This window comes from Podarcis vaucheri (assembly GCF_965113315.1).
Source record: "Podarcis vaucheri genome assembly, chromosome: 17".
NCBI lineage: Eukaryota > Metazoa > Chordata > Lepidosauria > Squamata > Lacertidae > Podarcis > Podarcis vaucheri.
The window spans coordinates 11,405,548-11,431,778 of NC_138755.1; the positions used below are offsets into that span (position 1 = coordinate 11,405,548).

At 42.8% G+C, this 26,231-nt stretch overlaps 1 protein-coding gene across 9 annotated transcripts; it reads left to right on the top strand.

Annotated features, from left to right (window-relative positions):
- Nucleotides 1-2,633: 2,633 nt before the first annotated feature.
- Nucleotides 2,634-24,679, top strand: ILF3 (interleukin enhancer binding factor 3). Of its 9 annotated transcripts, none has more exons than XM_082204708.1 (20): nt 2,636-2,795; nt 5,692-5,774; nt 5,849-6,075; nt 9,191-9,392; nt 10,726-10,873; nt 12,311-12,402; nt 12,776-12,871; nt 14,900-15,011; nt 15,451-15,548; nt 15,854-15,965; nt 16,047-16,175; nt 16,400-16,599; nt 17,283-17,441; nt 18,013-18,150; nt 18,258-18,431; nt 18,657-18,810; nt 19,297-19,350; nt 21,776-22,126; nt 23,075-23,191; nt 24,043-24,679. In XM_082204708.1, the coding sequence occupies exons 2-20, from the start codon at nt 5,772-5,774 to the stop codon at nt 24,171-24,173; spliced, it is 2,697 nt and encodes an 898-aa protein (XP_082060834.1). In that variant the 5' UTR covers nt 2,636-2,795; nt 5,692-5,771; the 3' UTR covers nt 24,174-24,679. The 9 variants fall into 9 exon arrangements, with proteins under 9 accessions (XP_082060838.1, XP_082060834.1, XP_082060832.1 ...); XM_082204706.1 differs by having other exon boundaries at nt 21,776-22,117; nt 23,063-23,191; XM_082204709.1 differs by having other exon boundaries at nt 16,047-16,157; nt 21,776-22,117; nt 23,063-23,191.
- Nucleotides 24,680-26,231: the final 1,552 nt, after the last annotated feature.

Genomic DNA, 26,231 nt, shown 5'->3' on the forward strand with positions numbered 1-26,231 from the left:
GGACTGGCTCCTTAAATCCAATTTTCAGAGCAGTCATTCTGCAAAGCCAGGATGTGCAGAAACTTGAACAACTTTATAACATTGCTTGGAACATAATGCTCAAAGGCTGAACGACTCAAAGGGTAAGGCAGACTGAGTTCTATGGGAGTTCCTATTAACTAATTAAACAGTCAGTCTGTGAGCAGTTAGAAAAAGGATGATGTGATTACTAAGACCCAGCATGGATTTCTAAAAAAACAAGTCATGCCAGATGAATCTCATTCCTTTTTTATATATACTGTATATAAAGTAACAAGCTTGGTGGATCAGGGGAATGCTGTGGACATAGTGTATCTTGATTTCAGTAAGGCTTCTGGCAAAGTTCCACATGATATTTTTGCATAGCAACTAGTAACACATGGGATGGATTAGGTAACTGTTGGGTGGATTTGCAGCTGGTTGACTGACCAAACCCAAAGAATGCTCATTAATGGTTCCTTATCATCCTGGAAGAGAGTAGCAAGGGGGTGCCTCAGGGTTCTGTCTTGGCCCCATTGTTGTCCAATGTCTTTATAAACGACTTGAATGAAGGAATTGAAGGGATGCTCACCAAATTTGCAGATGACACCAAACTTGGGGAGAGGGGTAGCTAACGAGTCAACAGTGGGATGCAGCAGTAAAAAAAGGTAATGCTATCAACCAGTATAGTATCCAGATCAAGGGATGCAATAGTACCATTTTATGCTGCCTTGGTCAAACCCCACCTGGAATAATGTTGTTCTGGGTGCCACAATTTAAGGAGGATAGTGCCAAGCTGGAACATGTGCCAAGTAGGGCAAACAAGATGATCAAGGGAATGGAAATCAAGACTTATGAGGAATGATTGAGGGAGTGGTTATTTTTAGCCTGGAAAAGAGAGAGAATATATGATGGTCATATTCAAATATTGAAAGGACTGTCACATGGAAGATGGAGTAGACTTGTTTTCTCCTCCGGAGGGTAGGACTCAATCCAATGGATTCAATTTACAATGAAAGAGATTATGACAAGGAAGTACTTTCTGACAGTGAGAGCTGTTCGACAATTGAATGGACTCCCTTGGGAGGTTGTGGATTGTCCTTTCTTGGAGGTTTTGAAGGAGAGGTTGGTCATGTCATGCATTAGCTGTGATTTCTGCACTGCAGGGGGTTGGATTAGATGACCCTAGAGGTCCCTTCCAACCCCACAATTCTTATTCTAATATTTCATTCTTCAGCCCAATCTTAAGCATATTTATTTACACAGAAATAAGTCTTACTGAGTTCAGTGGGGCTTGTTTCCTAGATTTTTACTGGATTTTATAAGATCTGTAGCGTGCAGCTTGTTTTATGCTATCCTTTCCATGCTTACTTCAGTTTTCAATTTACATCCCGCTAAAAATCAGTATTTTATGTGAAAATACAAGCAGTAAAACAATACCTAGTATCACAGGTTCGGTCTGGACATTCCCCTAGATCCCTTTTAAATTGCAATGTGGCTGCAGCCATGTGGCGACCACCTTAAGTGTTTCCCTTGTTGTCTCACACCTGAGAGAGCCACCAGCGGCTAAACAAGACATAACAAGACAAAGGCATCAATCCCATCCCCATTTACCTGGTAGCAAATGCCACTAAATTCAACATGACTTGCTTGGGTGTAGATATGGCTAGAATCGCACTGCAAATCCCACTAATCTCAATAGGACTTGCTTCCAAGTAAAGCAGGAAGGACTGCTTGAGCGGAAGTTTGCTATCGGCTCGGCTGCTTCGTCTAACGGGTGCAATTTATAAATGCTACAGGCGGATTATTAACGAGCCGTCAGACTACAAAAGGATTAAGGGCGTGCCTAAACGTGAGTATTTTACTCTTATTTGATGGGCACCGTAGGAACTGAAAAACTCCGAGCAACCATAGCTCAGTGGCAAAGCGTCCGCCTTGCAAGCGGGAGGTCCCGGGTTCGATCCCCGACACCCCCAGATCAGAGTTGGGAGAGGCTCTTGCCAGAAATCCTGGGAAGCTGCTGCCACTCAGTGCAGACAATACTGAGGCAGATGGACCCCCTTTAATGGTATGATGAGCAGCTTCCTGACGCCGAAGCGATGGGTGTTTAGGATCGCAGCTTTACTGCGCACACTTCGCTCCGCGGAAGGTGCGCAGGCCGGTGACTGTTACGACGCTTCGGGTCGCCCTGCCTGTGCAAGATAAAGAGACCGACCAGTTCAATAAATAAAAAAGATATACTGTATATCTAAAGGTAGTTGAGCCCTCCATCCGCCTCCACAGCTCCCTTTTCCTCGAATACTTGGAAGCAACCGTCCTGTTTCGCGTGTGGGGACGCGCGAGGTCGAGCGCCCCGCTCATCTCAGGCCGGCTACGCACGGCTCGCGTGTGAGGAGACAAGATGGCGGCGAGGAAGGAGGCGGGGCGGAAGGGCTAGAACGCCGCGCTCCTCCACCCCGCAGGCAAGGCGCGCGCCTCCTCGCCCGGCCGCCATTGGAGGAGAGGGGCGCGAACCACGTGGTCCGGCGACCTGCCTTTCTCCTCCGCGCAGCCCCGCCCCTCCCCTCCCCCCTCCCGCGCGCCGCCGCCGCCACCGCGCTGCAGTTAGAGGCTGACGGAGGAGGAGGAGGAGGAGGAGAAGCCGCCGTCAACGTCGCCGCCGTAGCCGCCGCCACCGCCGCCTTCTGCGCGGGAAAGCCGCGAGCCCGATACCGGCAACCGCCCGCTTTCTGTGGCGGAGAGGGGAGCGGGGCGGCCGTTGGTAGAGGCCGCCGCTGTCGACGGGCCCAGCCCGCTCGGTGAGTGAAGGGGCTTCGAGGGGGGGGGGGAAGGAGGGAGAAGCCTCAGGCCCGCCTCCCACAACACGGGGTTCTCCCGAAGCGGCAGCGGGAGCTTGGCTCGTTTCTGAGGGAACGTGCGGCCGGGGGGTAGGGGGGGAGAAATAACGTTTCCCTGTGTTCCGAAGAGGATCCTCTCTCCCGCTTGTGTCTTTGCGCGCGCGCGCGCTCCATTGTGTCGAGCGAACAAAATGGCGGCGGCGGCGGCAGCAGCGTTGTCTGGGCCGGGAGGGAGGGGGAATCGGAGGGAGAGAAGCGCCATGGCGCGCGGGGCGGCTCGACGGAAGGGGAGCCAGAAGCCCCGGGGACGTGGGTGCGCTTTTCCCCGGTCCTCGGCATCCATCTCTTCCCCGGTGCCTCCTCTCACGTGTGCTGCTGCCGCCGCCGCCGCCGCCGCCTCCCTCCTATAAGTGCCGATCCCGCCCTCGAGTTCCCCTTGAAGGCAGAGGGGAAGGGGACCTTCGACTCAGCCCTGGGTGGCACCTTCGCGGCGGCCCCCGCCGGCCCCCTTCGCTTGGCGCCCTTTGCCGCCTCCTCCACCGGACTCGCTTTTTGTGCCGGCCCCCTTCCCCAAATGAAGCGCCGCCCTATTTTCTCCCCGACCCCCGGTACATACCGTAATGGCTTTCGCCTGCTGGCTAACCTTGCCCAGATCGGCACGCGCTCCCTCCACGTGGTTAAAAATGCGGCAAGGGCCGGGTCCCCTTCTTTGGGTTACGGTAAAAAGGGGTCCCCTTCTTCGGGTTTCTCGCGCGTGTGTCTGGACGGCCGCAGGTGTGAAGCTGGTTTTTAATCTCCTGGCAGATGTGAGGTTTAAATGGCCGGGCCCCTGCGTGGATTTTTTTTTTTGGGGGGGGGGGAGAGCCACGTTTTGATCGAGTGGGGAATCTAATGACGGTAAAGCTTAAGTTTGTGATAAGCAGCTCTTTTCAGAGTCTGCGACTTCTAGGCAACTATCAGCCTTTTGTTTTGTCCGTTAACTAGCAAAAGAGGTGATGGCGTTTCCCAAGTTTAGGAGCCTTGGCTTTCCGTTTACAAAAGTAGCGCTACTATTAAGTTTGGCTAGGAATTACGATTTCAAAGTAGTGGGTTAACACCTGAGCCCATGGAAAGAGAAATAGGGGTGGGTGTACCAGCTACTCAGGATTGTTGCGTCAAGAAACCATAGTCCCACTAAACCGTAATTTGAAATAATTTAATGCAAGCTGAATCCAGGATTAGATGCTGTAGTTCACATATTGGGGGAAGGCTTAAAGGCAATAGGATGAACTGAATAGTGTTGTACAGACTAGGCGGTTTCCAGTGTCTCTGTGCTTTCTTCCTCTTCCCCCAACAACAATGAAAACCAAATGTTCTTCCCTGAACTTTGCAGCTCATTTTCCACAAGAAACCAGCTCTGAAATAGTTTTACGGAGCATTTGAGATTTATGAATACAACTGAATCTGTACAGCTTCACAAGCTTAGCTAAAACAGGTGCTTAATTTGTGGTTTAAAAGCTAAGTTAGACTGAGACTAGTTTTTATTTAATGTTTACAACAACAATTATATTCTTACTGTATGAAAAGTTGTGCTAATATTAGTCTTGCCTCATCAACTTCATGCGGCAGTGTAATGTGTTGTTATTGCCTTCCCCCCATCTCTAGCAGGTAGGGTCACTTTGGTTTAACATTTTTTAACAGAACAGTCTGGAGGTTGTGCTAAATGGTTTGTTACTGTTAAAAACTGAAAGAAATTTTTATCTTTGTTCCCAAAGATATTTATCCTGCTGTGCTCAAAGGACCGCATAGCATAAGGTGAATGTTTTCTGCCAGGTCCCAGTATGCTTAACTCCACAAATTACGAACTTAAATCTTTCCTGTGACCAGCAAGCTCTATTTTTAGTTCTTTTTATGCATTTCAAAATGTGTCTGTCCTGCACTTCTCAAAGTTCTTGCTACAATAAAGCAATTTGTTCTCATGGCAACACATAACACATTGCCCTATTCTCACAACACAACAAGCCATGGGTGACACTCCAGATCCTACTGGATCACAGTTCTTCTCTTCAACCATTGGCCATGCTTTCTAAGGGAGCTTGGAGTCCAGGCTCTGGAGGACCACAGGTTTCCTGTCCCTGTAGTACAGTGGTACCTCTGGTTACGAACTTAATTCGTTCCGGGGGTCCGTTCTTAACCTGAAACCGTTCTTAACCTGAGGTACCACTTTAGCTAATGGGTCCTCCCGCGCTGTTGGCACATGATTTCTGTTCTCATCCTGAGGTAAAGTTCTTAACCCGAGGTACAACTTCCGGGTTAGCGGAGTCTGTAACCCAAAGTGTTTGTAACCTGAGGTGTTTGTAACTCGAGGTACCACTGTACACCATAGTCGCTGGTTTATCATGAATGCAGAGATGGCTCTGGCTTTGCCCCTCCCCTATAAAGAACAACAAACCACAATTTCTGGCTTAGCCTTTCACTCAAATTGTGATCAGAAAGCCAAGAGTAAATCTTGGTTTTGCATTGTGGTTTGATTGGAATGAAACAAAGGGTGATCACTAGCTCAGACATAATGCCAAACCAGGGGGCATAAGCTTGTTGCTCACATGGTTTGCAACATGGTTTGTTGATGGGGAGATCAGAGTGAGACCTCTGTAAACATGATAAATCATTGATTAACATAAAATGTAGCAGGGTATATTCTGTTATAATATAAATTCATAATTGTACCATGTTGTGACAAGTCCACCATTTTTTTTCCTGATATTATTGGATGAAGATGAAGTGTGTGTTTTGTTGTTAAATTTTCTGTCTGGTCTATGACAGCAATAAAGATTGATTGATTGATTTCTGATATTGTTTATCCTTTTCATTTTCCCAGAGTACTGAATACGCTGAGCGAGTACAAATTGGAAGAAGCAAATATTTCTTGAAAAATTCAGCCAAAGTTCAAAAGCAAAAATGGTAAGAGACTGCCATTCAGAGGTGAAAGCCAATAGCATACACTGGTGGTTTACTATTTGTGTTTTTATTTTCAGCGGCCAATGCGTATTTTTGTGAATGACGACCGCCATGTTATGGCAAAACACTCTGCAGTTTATCCAACGCAAGAGGAGCTGACAGCAGTACAGAACATGGTCTCTCACACTGAACGTGCTCTCAAGGCTGTATCTGACTGGATTAATGAACAAGAGAAAGGTAGCGGAGATCAGCCAGAACCTGAGACCATGGAGACTGTAGCTGAAGAAGAGAACAAAGAAGGAAGGTAAGTAACATTTCTGCTCATCAGTCAGCTGCTAAATACTTAAGTAGAAATCAGGGGGCACAATTGCAAGCAGCCATCTCTACGTCTAAAGGCAAATCTCCAATTGCCACAGTAGGTGAAACAGTAAGCATGATTTTGTTCCTGTTGTCCATAGTTTTGGTTGTTTCATTTACCACAGAGAGAGGAGAACTTGTGGTCATCCATATGTTGTTGGATTCCAGCTCCTATCACTCCTAACTACTGGCCATGCTTCTTGAGACTGTTGCAAATTCAGGTCCAACACCATCTGGAGGACTGCAGGTTCTCCATCCCTGATCAAGCTGATAGAACAGTCACAAACATTTTAGAACATTTCATCAACTCAGTTACCGTAATTGCTGCTGGAGGATTTGCCACTACCACAGAATCTCTTACTGTGCAGTGCTATACACATCTACTCAGAAATGTGTCATTTAGGTCAGTTGGGCTTATTCTCAGCTAAGAGTATAAGATTGCAGCCCAACTACATTACCACATACATATGTGTGAGTAGTGTTTTCTTGAATCTTGGGTAATTGTGTTGAAGTCTTCCTGGAACTAGAAAGTGTCACTTTTTTCACTAGATTTCCCTATAAATACAGTATAGGTTGGGTATGTGTTGTCAAGGAGAAAACATGGTCTGGATATGATTTTGCATCTTTGACTTTTATTTTTAGTAAGCAAATCTAGAAATCTGCTATGCTAATTTCATCTGTTGCATAACTATCAAAGAATTTTCAAATAGCCAAAAATATTTGAAATTAAATAGTTTGACAAGGAAAGGAAATTGAAAAAAAAATCATGCTTAACACGTTGTAAATATATTTAGGGGTGTGGCAACACAACCACATATGCCTCCTTATAGTGTTTAAATTCTAAAAGGTAATAAAGGTGCTGAAAACTTCATATGCTAATTTTTGCACACTAAAGAGCTATGTACTTATATAATATATGCACACAGACATACTAGAGTTAGTCACCCCAAAAAAAGGTTCAGGTAAGTTTCCCCAGAAAACATTATTCCGCATGTGCAGTGTTTTAGTTGCTTCAATTAGTAAAGTACTAAATGGATAATATATACTAGTTGAATCAAGCAGAATAATAATAATATCTATTTAGTGTATTTAGTAATTTAAATATTTAGTGTATTTATTTAGAGGCAACCTATTGAAACAATGTGTTGCATCCAACTAAATCATTGTGTGTGGGATGACTTATGCAGACACAATGGAGCTTCTCGTGCTGTGCAGCCACCTACCTCCGCCTTGATGTGGGGGTTTCTCTGGGGAAGAGAAGGAGGAGTACAATTTCCATTGTGCTCACAGAAGTCATTCCATGTGCAGAGTAGTTTAGTTTAAAATGGCATTATATTTTTAAACTGAAAATACCATGAAAAAACAAAGCTGTAGAATGTTTATAGAATTTTCCTCCCTACACCACAACCTCAGGGCTGATTTCTTGGTGGGTAATGAGTAGGGCTGGGAGAAGGCATTCTTGAAGTTGCTGCACCATAGTGGATAAGAGACTGAATTACAGATCAGGACATTGCTGGGTCAAATCTTGCCTTTGCCATGAACTCACTAAGTAGCTTTGGGAAGTCATTCTCTCTCAGCCTCTTCAAATACTCTTTAGCCAAACAGTGCTTAACAGATATTCCATGTATCTGGAATGCAACAGCATCCAAAGGTGTCTAATTGTTGTTTTTTCCAGTTGGGGAAAAAAGTTTCAACTTAAGAGCATTGAAGAAAATAGAAGGAAGATTATCATTGTTGCTTGGTAACAGTATGTAGACCTCTGCATTTTAATGCAAAGGTGGAAGAAACATTTGAGGAACACATCACAGGATTAGATTAACTGCAAACTAAAATATTCAGTTAAATGTTCTCTGTTTAATAGTTCTGCACTATAACCGTTACACAGGCTGCACTTCTGTCTGTTCACTAAACTAAGAATACACAGTTCATTGGTACCCAGTGGTCTAGACTCCAGGACACTGGTGCGCTCTCCATGCTATCGTCTAGGAGGGAAACACTTTAGAAGAAGGTCTTTGCTTAGGGCTGGATTAGGAGGTATCTCCCAATGCCTTTCTTGACCAGGCTTTCTGCCACTAGCTATACTTGAGTTCACATCATCTTCTGTTACCTGTAGTCCAGATCATCCATTTTCAGGGGCCCATAAGCACATGAAGCCTTCATAGTCACCTAAAATTTATGATTGCTACCAGCCCTGTTGCAACCCTGAGAGGAAAGGAATGGCATCTTGCTGAACTTCAGAAACACTTAGGAGTGTTTCTAGAGCCCAGTGCAACTTTTCACTTGCCCACACACCAAGCTGGAGGGTGTAGGATGCTTCACTCTGAGGAATTTTTAAAAGGCTCAGACAGCAGCAATGCACCTCTCTTCTCCGCCCACACCTCTGCCCTGTTTGGGATGGTGGGGAATCTCCTAGGCTTCATGCTGAGCCTCAGAGGCTTTGGAAGCGGTTATTTATTGCATTTACATCCCACCCTTTCCCCCCAAGGAGCTCATTTAATCTCCATAGCAACACTTCAAGGTAGGTTAGGCTGAAAGGCAGTGACTGGCCCAAGGTCACCCAGTAGCTTTATGGCTGAGTGGAGATTTGAACTCTGGTCTCCCAGACCCTAGTCTGACACTTACTTCAACACCACACTGGCTGTTATGCCTCACTGCTCCCTGACTTTTCTAAGACTCCGTATTCCATGGCAAGGAAGTACCCTTTCCAATATTTTGCTGAAGAAGAGGCCATATTCTATTTGTATTTTTTCCTTGAAATTAAAATTTTACTAATACTGTATTTTACCCCTGGCAGGTAGATTGAATACTTTGGGGATTAAAAGACCTTTACATGATGATAAACTGTTAGAAATAATGAGCTGGTAGAGACGTAATACCAAGTCATGGTGTTTGTTCTACTTGAACCAACATTTAAAGATATTTGGGTCCCTCCATGTAGTGCAAAACAGTTTGGTGGCTATTTTGAAACAGCCCAGTGTTTCCATTGTGTGCTGAAAGTTTGATTTGAACAAATACTTAGCACAATAAAAGAGCAGTTTGTCATTTCATCATTTTCTGTAAAGCTTCTTTTCATCGTTTCTTAGTGAGCCGAAGACCACAGAGCACTTAACTCGGACACTTCGTGGAGTGATGCGTGTTGGTCTTGTAGCGAAGGGGCTCTTGCTTAAGGGAGACTTGGATCTTGAGTTGGTTCTGTTGTGCAAGGAGAAGCCTACTATTGGTCTTTTGGAAAAAGTGGCAGATAATCTTGGAACCCAACTTGCTGTGAGTATGAAAAATATGCAATTTTTAAAAGTTTATAATTGCCACCGCTTATCTTTTTTATTTTTTACTTGTTCGTGGAACAAATACAATGTTATCCTACTTTATTGGGATAGGGGTTTCATGCCAAAGAGTGCACAGAATTTTTGCTGTTCTGCCAACTTGGGTACTCTAATGTAATGCAGTTTTGGATAAAGTTACTCAATCTGAGTAAAAAGCACCTACTTACATATTTTTAGGCGCCAGGCAAAAACATTCCTTTTCTCCAAGGCCTTTGGCTAATTCAACAATGTGTGGCTTTTAAAACTGTTGGAGGGATGTTATAGTTTTTGTTTGTTACTATGTAATGTATTTTTGTGGTTTTATATTGTAAACTGCCCTGTGCTCCTTTCACGAAGGGCAGTATAGAAATTTAATAAATAAATATAACATCTAAAATCATGCATTTTGCTATCATATACTGTAGCAGTTTAAGTTCCCTTGTAATCAAAGCATTGCTGAAGTGGGATAATTCCGGAGCGAACATTTTATGTAGCACATTGAGCCTGCATTCACTTGCAAACACCAACTTATGCGGGGTGGGGAGAATAAATAAATAAATGGAGAGCAGGGAAAACCCACCGTTCCCAACTCTCCTTTTATACATTTATTTCTGCCCAACCCATGCACCTAGTGGGTTTCTCTTGTAACTCTGCTTTGGGAAGGAGCTGCCCGAGCCCATGCTTCTCCTTCCCAAAGTTGAGCAAGGTTTGGCAAGGAGCTGCCATGGCTCTCCCTTGTGCCTCCTTCCCAAAGCCCAGTGCCATGCTTACTGGACTCTGGAAGGTTGCAGGAGGGGGCTGGGATGCTCCCAAGTGGTCCTGTGGCCTTCCCAGAGTCCAGTAAGTAAGCAGCCATCCACCTTGCAGGTAGCTGTTCCAGGTGTTCCATACTTTGCATTTTGTGCACGGTGCTCCGGAACTGAACCTTCACATAAGTGGTGGGCCCACTGTAATTAGATCTACCAAGTACTTTGCCTACCACTTGCCACTTTTCTGTATCCAGTTGCTGGCACCTCTTCTTGTAACTAGCCCTGTGGGTCTGTCCCTTCAGAACTTTACAAATTAAGCTGGTGAACATTTCTCAGCACTTGGTAGCTCATCTTCATTTGCTACCACTGGCTTATTTGAGAAACTAGTTAGATACCATAGTATGAAGTGAATTTCCTTATGTTCCTCTTGGCTATACCAACTACGCCAAAATCAAACATAGTTGCCCCAAAGCTCTAACTTGGATGTTGGCACTGCAGAAAGGGAGAGACTCTGATAAAACTCTAAGGCATTTCTTTGTGTTTCAGGCTATTACTGAAGATAAATATGAAATTATCCAATCTATCAGTGATGCTGCAATTATCATTAAGAATACAAAAGAGCCTCCACTGACACTTACCATCCACTTGACATCCCCTGTTGTCAGAGAAGAAATGGAAAAAATGTTAGCTGGAGGTATGGAGGACTGAAAACTGCTAGCAGCCGCAGAATAAGTTTCCAGACTGACTTCATTGTTCGCTGTGGTGTTCTGTTTTTGATTAGGCAGAGCAATTTCATGCAAATCAACTTTGTGTCACAATGCTACACAGTGTCATGGTTATGAACAACTGGATTATAGGCTTCTAGAATCTTGAGTACCACCTTCCAAATTAAATCACTTTTTTAAATGTTTGGGCCTTTTTGCATGGCCTTGTACAAGTACATTAACTCACTGGTATAACTTTTTTCATCAGACCTTAATGATGGATACAGACGTTATAAATGTAAACTAAAACCTCTTAAGATGAAGTCTTAGTTTAAATGACTTCTGCATGTTCATGAAATTGGATATGTTACATAAAAGCAGTTTGTGTTGCAGCAAAAATGATAGTTGCTTTTTGTATTTTTGATCATTTTGGGGTTTCAGCCTGTTCAGCTGAATTCAAGAATGTAATGCAGAGTTTTGGATAAAGTTACTCCATCCTTCATCTTACTTATACATCTATGGGTCTGAGTGACAAGCATGTATATAATAACTCAGCCTGATTATTTGCGGCTGAGTTTAAAGGAGGCAGTCCACACAAAGTATTTGAGGTGATATCAAATACTACAAAATACCTATCCAGTGTTTGTGTGATAGCTGTCTTCATACATGCACATCACTTGATCGTACAGAGATGAGCTTGGATGTGTGAATTCACCCTTAATATTAAAAGCAATCTTCACATTTGAATAAATCTAGAATGGTTTTTTCAGTAGCCAGGTGAACACAATGCTTAAAGGGTCTCACATTTCAAATGACTGAACTAGCCTTATCTAAAACCCTGGCTTCTTCCTATCTTCAGTTTTGCTGCAGCACAGACTGGATAATAATTTTGTTCGCTACTGATTGTTTTATGGTTCTGATATCTGACCACATCTACCAAGCCTTCTAGTTTGTCGATTTTAGGGACGCTGGACCTTTGACCAACAGGACGCACTCTGTCATGGGCTGGGGCCAGGGCAGTCGAGCCTTGTGGGCGGAGGGGGTTCCCATCTAGAAAAGCATTTAGTTATGTACCTCTACGGATATAGAGTGGGGATATAATTTTAACCTTCCATTCTGTTGGTTAGCATAGTCCTATACCTTTTTGTAACCTGGTTAAAATAGTTTAGGATTTCTGTCCTTCCCTGTAGGGTTTCCTTTCCTTTTGTAAGAGTGAGTTAGTGCCTCACATTGTTCTCCTTATGTAGTTGTTAGTTCATAAGGGTGACAAAGTAAAGTGTATTGAGGCTATACTTTCAGGTACAGGGCTGTAGATCAGAGTTCTGGGAGCCTCAGCTGCCCTTTAGGAAACTGCCTCATCCCCTCTCCACCCGACAGAACCCCCTTGGTCAAACTGTACCTTGTCTTCTTATTCCACCCACGAATAGAAACGCTATCAGTCAACGACTCACCGGACGTTCTGGACAGGCAGAAATGCCTTGCTGCCTTGGCGTCACTCCGACACGCCAAGTGGTTCCAGGTTTGCATTTTGTTCTTATATTTGTCTTTAAGTAGAAAAACTTGTAAGTTGTAATTGTCTAACTTCATTAAAATGTTTTAAATCTGGGCTGTAGATGTGCAGAACTTAGCATCTGTTAAATGCACAGTTGCTAAAGAAGCACTTGAATGAATTTAGTTTTTCAGAGAAGGAATGGAGTAGATTTCATTGCTGCTGCTTTGTGTTAAGAGTAAGTTTTCATACACAGTAATTAAACTAAAGAAATAAAGCTATGGAGATGTATACATAGTTTACCCTTGACAAAGTAGCACTACAAGAAATTTATATTTTGTCTCAATTTGGTCCTGGTATGCAGTATATTACTGAACCTGTGTTGCTTATTACTTTATTCTAGGCCAGGGCAAATGGCTTGAAATCATGTGTCATAGTCATCAGAGTGCTGAGAGATCTGTGTACCCGTGTGCCTACTTGGGCTCCACTTAGAGGATGGGTAATCTTTCAAGTTATTTCTTTTTTAATATGCAAATGTGTGTGAGAAAAAGCAGGTGCTTTTTATATCCTATGGAGAGGAAGGCATTTCTCATTTTACTATGAAAATGTGAATAATTTGGATATTTAAGAAAAGCGTAATCTTTGTTAGACTGCCTAGGTTGTTAAATAAGACTGATTGTATGTGACCAAAGGTTCTAGTGTAAGGTGGGCTTTTAGGGATTGTGGAAGCCTGACAGTTCGAAAATGCTTGCCAAAAGTCTGCTTTGGTTTATAGCTAGAGTATCCTCATGGCATAGGTTCATCAGGTTGCTGAGGCTCAAAATTGACTTGTTCTGTGCTTTTAGAACAGGAGTGGTCTGCAAGCTACATTTGGATGGTTCAGGGCAGATCTCTGGATTGTGGTTGAAAACAAGAGCCAGCATATCCATCCTATTAAGCAGTTATATTGATTTCAATTGTGTTTGTATTTTATTACTTATTATGTTGTATTTTGTAATGCAATTGAGTTCTATGGAATTCAAATTATAATACAATAAAATATTTAAGGAATTAAATAATGAAAATACAATTAGAAATCTTACAGTATTTAACACAGCTGCTGCAAGAGGCAGAAAAATCATTAAGTAGTCCACCAAGAGTCTTAGCAAATTTCAGTTGGCCTGGAGGAGGGAATAGTTTTGAAATCACTGCTTGGAAATAATACCCATTTAGTGGCATATAAATAATTTGAATGTGCAATGAATATATGCCATTGTAGGAAGTTTCCATTGTTTTCATAGCTATAATGGTTGTGTTTGCACAAACATTGTCATAAGCCAGTTTCTGGTTTATTATGGTAAGCTGTAAACAAGCAGTGAGCTAGTGCATGCTGCCTGCTTACTTCCACTTCAACCCTCTGCCCATCTTAAACCATGCTTTGTTGGCTTGCATATTGTGGCTTGTTAGAATGCAAAAGGAAGCCAAGGGCCTCCTGGGGGTGTTTATCCCACTTGTATCAGAGGAGGAGTGATCAGACCACATGTACCAGCACACAGAAAGTCTGGCTTATGTGTCTATGCAGCCAGTGAATATTTGAGAATGTGGTGAGGTTATTCAGTCTTCAGTGCAGATTACCATTCTAATACTTCACGGGCATTATTAGACAGCCCCTCACACACATTTCAGACCTTCAGTTAAGCTTATGCCCAGGCAACAGCTAAAAGTGACTCTAGTCCAGGTTAGACGACCACACACCTTACAGCAGGCATAGGCAAACTCTGGCCCTCCAGATGTTTGGGACTACAGTTCCCACCATCCCTGACCACTGGTCCTGTTAGCTAGGGATGATGGGAATTGTAGTCCCAAACATCTGGAGGACCGGTGTTTGCCTGTGCGTGCCTTACAGCAACCCCCTACAACCAAACTTGGCTAGGCTTCATTGGATTCCGCTTGAGCGGAATATAAATGCAGGGCGAGTAAATTGCAAGTGTCTGTATCATTTAACGTGCAGATCATTCTTGCTTTCACCAAGATGAACAGTGCAAACCCCCTTTTTTAACAATTACCATTGACTTCAAACAGTTAAAATATTATGAGGTGCATGCTTCAATTCAAGTTGCTGGTGAGGTTAGGAAACTACAGTCTCTCTCTCCCTGCCCCCCCCCCCCCGGAAGCTGCAACAGAGAAGCCACTTTGAAGCAGAAGCAATTAATATGTGAGCTATGAGCATTCTATATGTTAAAGCTATAGAGAGCTTGTTATTTCTACTATTTATGTTGCACTTATTAAGTTTAAAAACTTTATTCATTCACTGATTCCCATTTTACAGAAAGGGCACTAACATCCGCATGTTAACTTTCCCATTGAGTCAGTGATAGGCAAGCTTGTACCAAGGTCTCCTAGATCCAACACCCAATTTTCTAGTTATACATGTGTCTCGTTAACTGAGTTATTTAATAGATTAGTGGTTTAGGTAGGCCAGATCTGTACTATGGGCACTGATAACTGTTTACTATTTTCCTTACAAATTTCTGAAATGTCTTTTCAGCCTCTAGAACTGCTGTGTGAGAAATCAATTGGAACAGCCAATCGACCAATGGGAGCCGGTGAGGCCCTGAGAAGAGTTCTTGAATGCCTTGCATCAGGAATAGTCATGCCAGGTTAGATAGTTCTCGACTCTTGAGAAATTTCAATAGAAGTGACTGAAATTGGCTTTAGTCAAGGTTTTGTGTTTCCACCATGTTAGGCATGACCATATTTTATCTGTTTCTTTTACTTAAGGCTTGATGTATAGGGCATGACATTACCTCGAACAAATGCTCTTAAAATTATGGACCCAGTATTCCAACTCCCTTAATGGGGATGTGACAGAATGTGCAGGTTGCTTTTGGAGTGCTTGAAGACTTTGGCAATCTTGCCACTCAGTGTTGGGCTTAATGATCTGTATTGCAGACTAGATCAAATTATTGCCCATTGGATCAAGAACTTCAATTGAGCTACTTACATTTCTGAGTCTTAGGTGATGCTGAGGGAATATTTGAGTCTACGTAGAGACCCTAGGATAATTCTCTGCATATCTTCCTTGTTTCCTGCCTTCAGATGGTTCTGGTATTTATGATCCTTGTGAAAAAGAAGCCACTGATGCTATTGGGCATCTAGACAGACAACAAAGGGAAGATATCACACAGAGTGCTCAGGTATAGTTTTGATTACAGATGTTACAAAACCGCAACGAGTTCTTAATGATAGCTAGTTTTCCCAATGAGGCTGGCTTTAATCGGAAACAGAAAAAGGGTCCCATTAAGTAATGCAGGAGGTTTTTGCTGATTTGCCAAAAATAAGATGTCAGGTTTTTAAAACTTAACAGTAAGTTCCAGAGTGCTTGCTGACTTTGGTCTTCAGAAATTTCTGGCTTGAAATACTGGGAATGGGTTTTGTTATGAATGTGGGAAAAGCTAGGAGCAGTTTGGACACCTCAGTAATACACATTCTATCTCTCTAGCATGCGTTAAGGCTTGCTGCTTTTGGCCAACTTCATAAAGTTTTGGGGATGGATCCATTGCCATCAAAGATGCCCAAGAAACCAAAAAATGAAAACCCAGTTGATTACACTGGTAGGTTTCAGTAGTCTGGAATTTTATTTCTGACAGAAAATATGTTGGTGTTTTTATTGACAATCTAAAATCTGTCTACAGTCCAGATTCCCCCTAGCACCACATATGCCATTGCTCCGTTGAAACGTCCTATGGAAGAAGACGGAGAGGAGAAGTCTCCAAGCAAAAAGAAAAAGAAGATTCAGAAAAAAGGTATTGAGTTGGCAAGAGGTAGGTATACATAGTTTTCCAAGTGCTTGCTAATCCAGATGTTTCGGATTCATGTTGATGTGTAAATGTCAGTGAATGGTAGGAAGTAGAAAAAATGTCGAGTTGTTCTTCTGCTTTGGCTGATTTGCTTGATAGCTATAAACGTAACACTGTGCACTTCGTAGAGCACAAAAGACGTTAATGTGGGGTCTTCAGTCAATATGTTAATATCTTCTTTTGTTCAGAGGAGAAATCGGAACCGCCGCAAGCTATGAATGCACTGATGAAACTGAACCAACTGAAACCAGGACTTCAGTATAAACTAGTGTCTCAGACAGGTCCAGTTCATGCTCCTATATTTACCATGTCTGTGGAAGTAGATGGCATCACATATGAAGCTTCAGGACCTTCCAAAAAAACAGCCAAGCTGCATGTAGCTGTAAAGGTAGGAAGTGGTTATGAATATGTGCATAACTATTATTTGTAAGTCAGTACATACAGTTTCGCTTTGAACGTAACTTGAATTCCTTTCGTCTGGAAGGAGATCTTGTGCCTTTCCCAGAATACATCAGTGTCATTCATTACAAACCATGGTTAAGGAAGCTTAAACTATGATTTAGTCTTGTGTTTGTATTGATATACACATAGTTTGCAATTGACCAAGACAAAATTGCAGAACCATGATTTGACACAGACATGTAATTGATGTAGTTTGTGCTTTATGATTTGCCATAGTATCAGTTGACTATGAGGGTGCTTTACCTAGAAGCTGGGAGCACAGGCCCATGCAAAGAGAGCCGGCAGCCAGGTATACTTGCCCTATGCCTTGGAGGGCTAAGCTGTCTGGGGGGCCTCTAGAAACCAGCTCCTTTCTCTTTTCTCTTTTTTTAATTTATAGCTTTATTTTAACACAGCTTCCAACCCGGGCATCAGACAAGCTCTTCACAGGCCTGGATAAGCAAGCTCTAAATCATGTTACGACCTGTGTTTGGAAGCTCAAGCTGTAGTTTGTGAAACTCTAGTTAGGTGTGGTTGCTGAATGGCTTAATGGATGTTACTGAGTGTATAACAGTAGTCTGAAGTTGTACAGAAGCTTCTAAATTGATCAGGATAAATTTTTTCCCTTAGGTGTTACAAGATATGGGATTGCCTACGGGTGTAGAAGGAAGAGAGAGGGGTGATGAATCAGCCGAGGAAACGGATCAGAAACCAGTAGCTATTACTGCTCCGCCTGTAGTGGAGACTATTTGTACACCCAGTGCTGCTTCTCCTTCAGAGCAAACCGAGGTAGGTGTACATTTCTTGTGCCTCTTTTAGGCTCTGGTCATTGCTCTTCAGGCTAGAATCCCTGTCACTCCAGATCAATGCCAATTTCCTACTTCGTTTTAGAAACTCTTGTACAATCAATAAGCACCAAATGATTATGGAGGTGATTCAAATGATACAGTTATCTCTCATATATATAGCTTAACTAAATCTGACATTATAGTTCTAAGTGTACTCTACTAATCAATTGTACGTAGTCAATGAAGACAAAGTCAGTACATTATAGTTTCTGGTACACTTCTCACCAGCACTCAGGTGTCTCTTTTGAAAGCCTACTTTTTCCTCTACTACTACACATTCACAAAGCCAGTTCCTTGTTCTAGTGGGCAAATACCACATGGTTTGCTTCTCTGTGCTCATCATCTTGCTTGCCCTACTGTGCTAACTAGGAAGGTGGGGTGCTAACCTAGATAATTTTTTGGCTTTCGGCTTTTCTGTAGTGGTTTAGCACACACACCCATCCCTCCATTTATTGATCTACATTTTTAAAAAGTGGAAATGGCACCAATGCAGTGGTATTTTAATTTCATAGAATGTGAAGCAGCAGGGACCAATACTGACAAAGCATGGGAAAAACCCAGTTATGGAGCTAAATGAGAAACGACGTGGCTTAAAATATGAGCTGATCTCAGAAACTGGCGGCAGTCATGATAAGCGGTTTGTGATGGAGGTGAGATGATCTGGTATACAAAGCTGCATTCAGAATTACTATTAGTTAATGCTGTTACAACATGGGAATGTGCAGTTCTCTCCCTGACACTTTTCTTTACTTCAAAGGTTGAGGTTGATGGTCAGAAATTCCAAGGAGCTGGTTCAAACAAAAAAGTGGCAAAAGCTTATGCTGCACTGGCTGCGTTAGAAAAGCTTTTCCCAGATGCCCCCCTTCCAATGGAGCAAAAGAAGAAAAGGGCCCCTATGCCAGCGCGAGGTGGACCCAAATTTCCCGTAAAGGTAAATTTTAACCCTATAACTTGTGCTTTCAGGTAGATTAATAATACTTACTCAATCCCCTAGAGAGACTGTACTCTTAACAGACTATTTGGCGGTTGATTTGAAAAGCATAGCTACAGTTCTAGGAGCTGCTTAGCAATGAATTATACAAAATACTTAACATAGCAAGAATCAAAAATAAGTTAGTTGACTTTCTGTTGATTGGATTTTTACTAATTTCAACAGCATAATCCAGGCTATGGTATGGGAGGCCCTATGCATACTGAAGTGCCACCCCCTCCAAACATGCGGGGTCGTGGTAGAGGAGGAAATATCCGAGGCCGCGGTCGAGGAAGAGGTGGATTTGGTGGTGCTAATCATGGAGGATATATGAATGCTGGTGAGTTACTTCCTTTCTGTTCCATACTTTAAAGTGTGAAAGCTAGCATTAATCATCCTGCACATGCTTCTTTTTTCTGCTTCATAGCAAGGGTGGGAGGTCTGTACCCCAACAGGTTTGGTTAAATTCTGGTTCCCATCATTGGTCATGTTGGCTGGAGCTGATGCCCATTGAGAGATCAACAACATCTAGAGGGGCACTTGCTCACCACCTCGGCATCATAACATTGCATATAGTGTGTGGGTGTGTGAGAGAGCGAGCGCAGGATTTGCAAATTTGAGATTAAGGAGGAGCTGGAAGATAAATACAGGTGAACGCCTTAATGGTTGCTGAACTCAGTGGTTCTGTGGAGTCCACTTTTTATATATGTGCCTGAATCTGAGCATCAGTGTAAATCCATGGTGTAAACCTACCAAATGGTCTACCTAATTCGCTCCTTTTTTGCAATATTGTCAGGTGACTAATAAATACTTCATTTTGTTCCAGGAGCTGGATATGGAAGCTATGGCTACGGTGGCAATTCTGCAACAGCAGGCTATAGTAAGTGTTCATGGAAAAAATAAACACAACACCCTGGGGGTAGTGAAGCTCAGTTCTATTTTACATAGTGAAATGAGGAAAATCTGATGTTGAAAGCAAATCTCACTTGCTTTTAAAATGAACTAAACATTTCTCTGCTTTATGCCAGTGAAGCAAATCACCATTCTGAAAAGCATTTTCCCTAAAAAAATACAAATACAATTTTAAAATACACAGCTTGGTTTGTTTCGGGAGGGGGGGAAGACGGGAGCAGAGAAATAAAAATAAATTTTAAAAATGTGGCACATTTTGCCATCTTCCAAAAATTCTAATTTTTTTTCCTCTGCTCTGTCTCCCCCTTTTGTAGGTGACTTTTTCACAGACTGCTACGGCTATCATGATTTTGGGTCTTCCTAGATCATCTAAAAGTATTGCACATAAAACAGCTTTTTACTCCAATTTTCTCGAACTCCAAAACCCAAAGTGTTCGTGCTGTGTCCCTGTGCTTCACTGGGTTTCTCAACAGTGGCTTTTCACCGCAGCTTGTCTGAAACTGTTAGCCTACAAACAGTGGCAGTTTTTATTGTGACTTGCCTTTGGTCATATTGATGTACACTATGGGGGAGCTAAATTTCAAGGAATGTGTTTGTGCGTTGTGCACAAAAAGAGCCAACTCTGTTCTGCTTACAAGCAAAAGGCCCCTGTTTGCTTTTTATGGAAAGCATCGCTTTATTTTTAAGGAACATGATAATGTGTGAACTACTTGATTTAATTTACAACAGATTTTGTACAAAACTTAACCCTTTTTGGTTCCCTGAAGTGGATAGATGCCTCTAATAATAAGGGAAAGACATTTGAACAATTCAGAATCTATGACAACTTAGTGTTTTAAGCATGCATGATATTGACTTGTATGTGAAATAGTATGTGCTAATTTTAATATCTGCATCCTTTGTGCTTCTTGTATTGGTATAACATCCAGGACCTACAGCCTCAGCTACAATGGTTGGGTTGCGATTCCTCTAAAATTGAATGGTTTCATTAGTTGCAGTGGGCATTTTTTGCAACTAAAGATAAAAGGCCTAAAGCACTTTGCAAGTTGGTTCAAATTCTTGTAGGGTATGGCTACTTATCTTTTTTGCAGTGCATGTCCCCAAAAGCAGGTGTATGTAATGTCCAGGAAATGAAAGCTACTAAACACTGAAAAGGCACAGGGAATAAACTAGTTGTTGAGGTTTTTAATAAACATACTGTTTGGTCTTCTTTGCTTCAGTAGTTGATTTAAATGTGTGTATCTTGATCCCTGTCTAGGGATTAAAATTATACCACCTTTTATCCAAGGATCACAGGGGTGGTTTACAATATAAAAACACAATTGCATAACATAGTAACAAACAAAAGCAGTACCCCCATGCACACACACATTGTTATTTATTTGTTAATGAATTCTAAATGAAATCATTGCTAAATAAGCAGTTTACAAAATAGTTAACATGGTAACTACAAGTGGTTGTGGTGAGGGAATTGTTTTCCCCAATGAATTTTGTTGTTAGATGTCCTTTTTTAAAGAGAAGCTGTGTTTGTTATAGTTCTGAACTGAGTGAAAACTCACTTTAACACCCACTGTGTTGTGGGTGTTCTGTGGGTGTTAGTGTGAAGATGGTTTGGGGAGCCAAGACATATTTCCAGAAATCATTATCTAAATTTTTATTTAAAACTAGTGGTGTTCCTTCCAGTATACCATGCTGTGCAGATTGGCTGCATGTGTCACCTTACTAGACAATAGCCATTCTTGTGCGGTTTTAACCATAGGCTTATAACACCTGTTGTGGGTCTGAAAGCTGGTGCCTTCGTTACTAAAGCATAACTTTAGATCATGTTAAAAAGGGGATTCAAATCTTATGTGCTCAAATTGTATTTCAAAACAGGATCTTTACAGACTTTAGATTTACCCAAGTAACTCTGTGTCTTCTGCTATTGTTTCCAGCTGTGATCGTCACTTCCTTTTACACACAAGGGGATATTTTGCAGTCTGGTACATGGGAACTGAAATCATACCAGACTGCTTTGTTGGATGTTCACTCCCAGCTAAAAGCATCTGCCTGAGATGGCTGATGTAATAAGTCTGACATCAAGTCTATAGAATTCCAAATTTTGAATTGTCACTGCTACAGAAAATGGGTTACTCTCATCTCAAATATTGTGGGAGAGTGCATAGCCCTTCCAGAGAGAGGTATAAGGCTCCAGTCAAACCTAAGTATCCCTTTAGGGAAGGGAGGACATCTGGGGTAATGTGTCAGTTTGCTCCAGATTTCTACTAGGATGCGGGGGAAGCTCGACACGAGTCATGCGACACAGTCACATTTTAGGCCCATTTCTTCCTGAGCATGTAGCAGTTTCAAATAACTTGAACAAGTGCAGTGACTGCTTTCTGTCCTGTCCTTAGGTCAGTTCTACAGCAATGGTGGCCATTCCGGCAATGCAGGAGGCGGTGGTGGATCCGCAGGGTATGGTTCCTACTACCAAGGTGGCGACTACAGCTCTCCTGCCCCTCCTAAACACGCTGGGAAGAAGCCGCAGCACGGAGGACAGCAAAAGCCCGCCTATGGTTCAGGGTATCAAGCCCATCAAGGCCAACAACAGCAGTCGTATAACCAGAACCAGTATAGCAACTATGGGCCACCGCAAGGCAAGCAGAAGGGATATAACCAAGGCAACTACGCTTCCTACTCGAATTCCTACAACTCTCCTGGCGGCGGTGGAGGAGGATCAGACTACAATTACGAAAGTAAATTCAGTGTGTTCCTCGTGGGGGGTGGGAGTTGTGAAAGCCCTTAATACACTTTTAGCATAAGCATTTGTCTCGTACACTGCACATCAGGGCTATTATCATTATGTAAGTCCCAGAGTGGGACGCGGGTGGCACTGTGGGTAAAACCTCAGCGCCTAGGGCTTGCCGATCATATGGTCGGCGGTTCGAATCCCCGCGGCGGGGTGAGCTCCCGTCTGCGGTCACATCTCCTGCCCACCTAGCAGTTCGAAAGCACCCTTGAGTGCAAGTAGATAAATAGGGACCGCTTTATAGCAGGAAGGTAACGGCATTTCCGTGCGCTGCGCTGGTGCTGGCTTGCCAGAGCAGCTTCGTCACGCTGGCCACGTGACCCGGAAGTGTCTCCGGACAGCGCTGGCTCCCGGCCTCTTAAGCGAGATGAGCACGCAACCCCAGAGTCGGTCATGACTGGCCCGTACAGGCAGGGGTACCTTTACCTTTACCTTAAGTCACAGAGTGCAAGGACAGAGATTGGAATTGTAAAGGAAACATGATAGTTTAAGAACTGATGTGATTCTGTGTTACTTTGTATGCTTAAGTAAAGTAGATGTATTTTAAACACCCTTGTGGACAGCAGATATTCCAGTAACTGGGTTGAGATGCAGATCAGAGGAGAATCTTTTAAAAGGCAGTGGAGTTGAGCTGCAGAGATAAATGAGGACATCTAATAATTTTGAGCAGGTGTGTTGGGAAACGTTCATCATGCAGCTAGTTTCGGTATAGCCTCTCCACTGCTGCTGTGTTGCAAGAAACTAGGGGAGACATCTATGATAAGAGCTGATAATCTCCCTGTGTATTAGGTGGTATTATATGAAGTCAGCTTTCATATATTTACATCTGATTTTGAATGTTTCCAAAGTAGCCTGATGTAAGACTTTCCTCAGTATACATTCTTAATTCCAGGTTACGGTGGAGGTGGTGGTGGTGGACGTGGCGGTAGTGGCGCGAACAGTTATGGCTCAGGAGCCGCCTACAATGCTGGTTCCCATGGTGGCTATGGGGGCGGAGCTGGAGGAGGGTCATCTTACCAAGGTAAGCAATGTCCGTATAGAATAACAGCAACCCTGAAGTGTTTGCATGTTGAGTGAAAAAAAAAGTTCTTTTGTTTGGTAGTCCACAAATCTTGACTTTGCTAATCAGCCATCCATTACAGTGGTGCCTTGCAAGATGAAATTAATCCGTTCCGCGAGTCTCTTCGTCTAGCGGTTTTTTTGTCTTGCGAAGCAACCCGTTTAGCGACTATTAAAGGCTTAGCGGATTAGCGGCTAAAGGGCTATTAGCGGCTTAGCGGCTTAGAAAAAGGGGGGGAGCGGAAAAAAATCGGAACACTCGCAAGACGTTTTCGTCTTGCAAAGCAAGCCCATAGGGGAAATTGTCTTGCGAAGCAGCTCAAAAACGGAAAACCCTTTCACCTAGCGGGTTTTCCGTCTTGCGAGGCATTCGTCTTGCAGGGCACCACTGTATATGTGGTCACTGCTATTGCTCCCTTCCTTCCTTCCTTCCTTCAGTCAGTCCTCCGGAACATGCAATGAACAAAGGTGGAAGAGTGTCACTCTCACTTGACTAGGTTTTAGTTTCGAGAAAGATTAGCAGTGCAGGGAGGGGACTCCTGTTGCTGCTTTTCTTTTCCAAAAGCCTTTGTTACTAAAGCATAATTTTAGATCACATTAAAAAGGGAGGCGGTGATAGACCAGAGCAGACAGAAGTGCAGCAGGGAAAGATTATTGTACCCCAAGTGCTCTTCAGTTACCAAACTTTGGGGAGGTGATGTTCATTCTGTCGTGGTGTGTTGCCTGCTATTTGTGTATGTGATAGTTTAGACTATATAAGCAAAGTAGAGATCTATAATACATTAAAGTGACCCCTCTCCCTTTTCACCCTAGGAGGATATTCTCAGCCAAACTACAACTCCCCAGGTTCAAATCAGAATTACAGTGGACCTCCCAATTCCTACCAAGTCTCCCAAGCTGGTTATGGCAGAAATGACCACAGCATGAACTATCAGTATAGATAAACCAGTCTGTTCTCGGGTGTGAAGCTTTGTTACCTTCTAAACTTGCATACCCTTTGAATATTGAGTTTTATTGCATCACAGTAAACATGTAAACCCTGTTTCCATGTTGCAGTGCTCTTTGTGATATCAGTCACTAATGGTTGAGTACTTTGTAATTCCATACTTAGCTGTATTTTGGACATTTAATGGTGTATTTAATGGTTTGTTTGCCATTTCAATTTTCTGTCTAAATAGAATTTGAGTTCAGTATCCTTTTTCTGTTTAAATGACATTCATGTGTTAACACAGGATGGCTTTAAATAGATAAGGGATATCTTCTGCTAATGCTTTTGTGAAGTGAGTTTAAACAAGCTTTCTGTATTTTAATGCTTTAGTGTTTTTCAGTTTTATAAGTGAGGATTTTATTTTAAAACTTGTGGGAAAGAGTGGGTTTTGTATGTCTGGGTCATTCAGACAGCACATCTGGATTATGCTGAATGTAGACAAATAAACACAAACTCTTCATGTGTCTGTCTAGATTCTTATTCTGCCTAAATCCCATAACCTGATTGCTACCAACTGCCTCTCAACTTTCAAAGCAAGGCGTTAGGTTGTTGTATCCTAATAATTTATGGTAACTTTCAAAAAATCCCTTATAAAGGCCCAAACTTTGCATGGCCAGTAACACTCAAGTTGTATTAACTTCTCTAACGACCTTTTTTTATTCTTTCACAAGAAAACAGTTACCGTATTTTTCGCTCTATAACACGCACCTGACCATAACACGCACATCGTTTTTAGAGGAGGAAAACAAGGGAAAAAACATTCTGAATGAAACAGTGGATGTATCATTTTTGTGCTTCATGCTGTGGCCACAGACATGTGATCTGATGCTGAATTTGGGCTGACCCAATGCAAAGATCCTGAGGATCCATGTGGATTCATGCTTTGTAACCACGTTTTACCATTGCAGCCCCAGACAACAGTGGGTGCGTGATTGGGGGGGGCAGGCTGTAGCCATGGACATGCTATGTTCTCTGGTGGTGAATTTGGGGGTGACCCAGTGCAAAAATCCTGAGGATCCATGTGGATCCATGCTTTTTAACCACATTTTAAGTGGGGAGGGAAGGAAAAACACAGAAGGGCTTAGAATGCAGGAGTGGGGTATAACAGGAGGGAGGAAAGGAAGGCCAAATTTTCCCCCACGCACCCACCCAAGCCAGCCAGCTCTCTCTCTCTCTCTCCCCTACCTGCATGTTTTCAGCAGCACCGGAGCACAGAGAGGAAGGAACGACACTCTGCTTTCCCCTCTGCTTGCCTGGAGGTGAGGGGCTTTCCCTGCTCTTTGTTCCGTTTCAGCAAACACAGCAACGAAACAGAGCGGGTGGGCAGTAAGACCCTGAGGCAGAATGCAGGAAAGCAGCAACTTCCTCTTTTCAGGTTTCCCTTCTCCGTGAAGTGCGATTTGATTTTTGCCTGATTTTTCGGCTCCAGGGACCACACATTCGCTCAATAACACGCACAGACATTTCCCCTTCCTTTTTAGGAGAAAAAACCTGCGTGTTATAGAGAGAAAAATACGGTATGTGAATTACAAATTCTGATGAAGTGATGGTGGAAGAATGAGAGGCAGCTCTGGTAACAATGAAACAGTAATGGGGTAAGGAACAAGAAACACTGGTGATTTTGTCCAACTCTTATTTTGAGTCTTCAGTCATTAATTGTTTATTTCATATCTGTTTTGTCCGCCCCTAAAAGCTATAGTAACCAGATTCCACCTTGTGCGGCATATATGGCTGTTTTAAAATCACAACTAACTGCTGGGACAAACTAATGAATCAAAGTTAAGGGTCACAGAAAAACTTGTGTATGTTGATACTGAGAAGCAGGCCTCAAAGCCAAGTTGAAATATGTTAAAAACTGCCTAGTAGCAAGACTAAAAATAAAAGGCACATCAAGGCTGAAGCAACAAGATGCAATTTGCATGTGATACTGATGAAGCGTACTCTAGCTATTCTGGTAAATTGGAAATAAGTTTACTAACAAATAGCTGTAAATACAAGCCAAAAATAGTGTTTG

Excerpts from the sequence above, each read along its gene's own strand:
- ILF3 (XM_082204706.1), top strand. Across the intron at positions 15,012-15,450 it reads ATCAGGAATAGTCATGCCAG|ATGGTTCTGGTATTTATGAT; the intron begins GTTAGATAGTTC and ends TCCTGCCTTCAG. Across the intron at positions 15,549-15,853 it reads ATATCACACAGAGTGCTCAG|CATGCGTTAAGGCTTGCTGC; the intron begins GTATAGTTTTGA and ends CTATCTCTCTAG.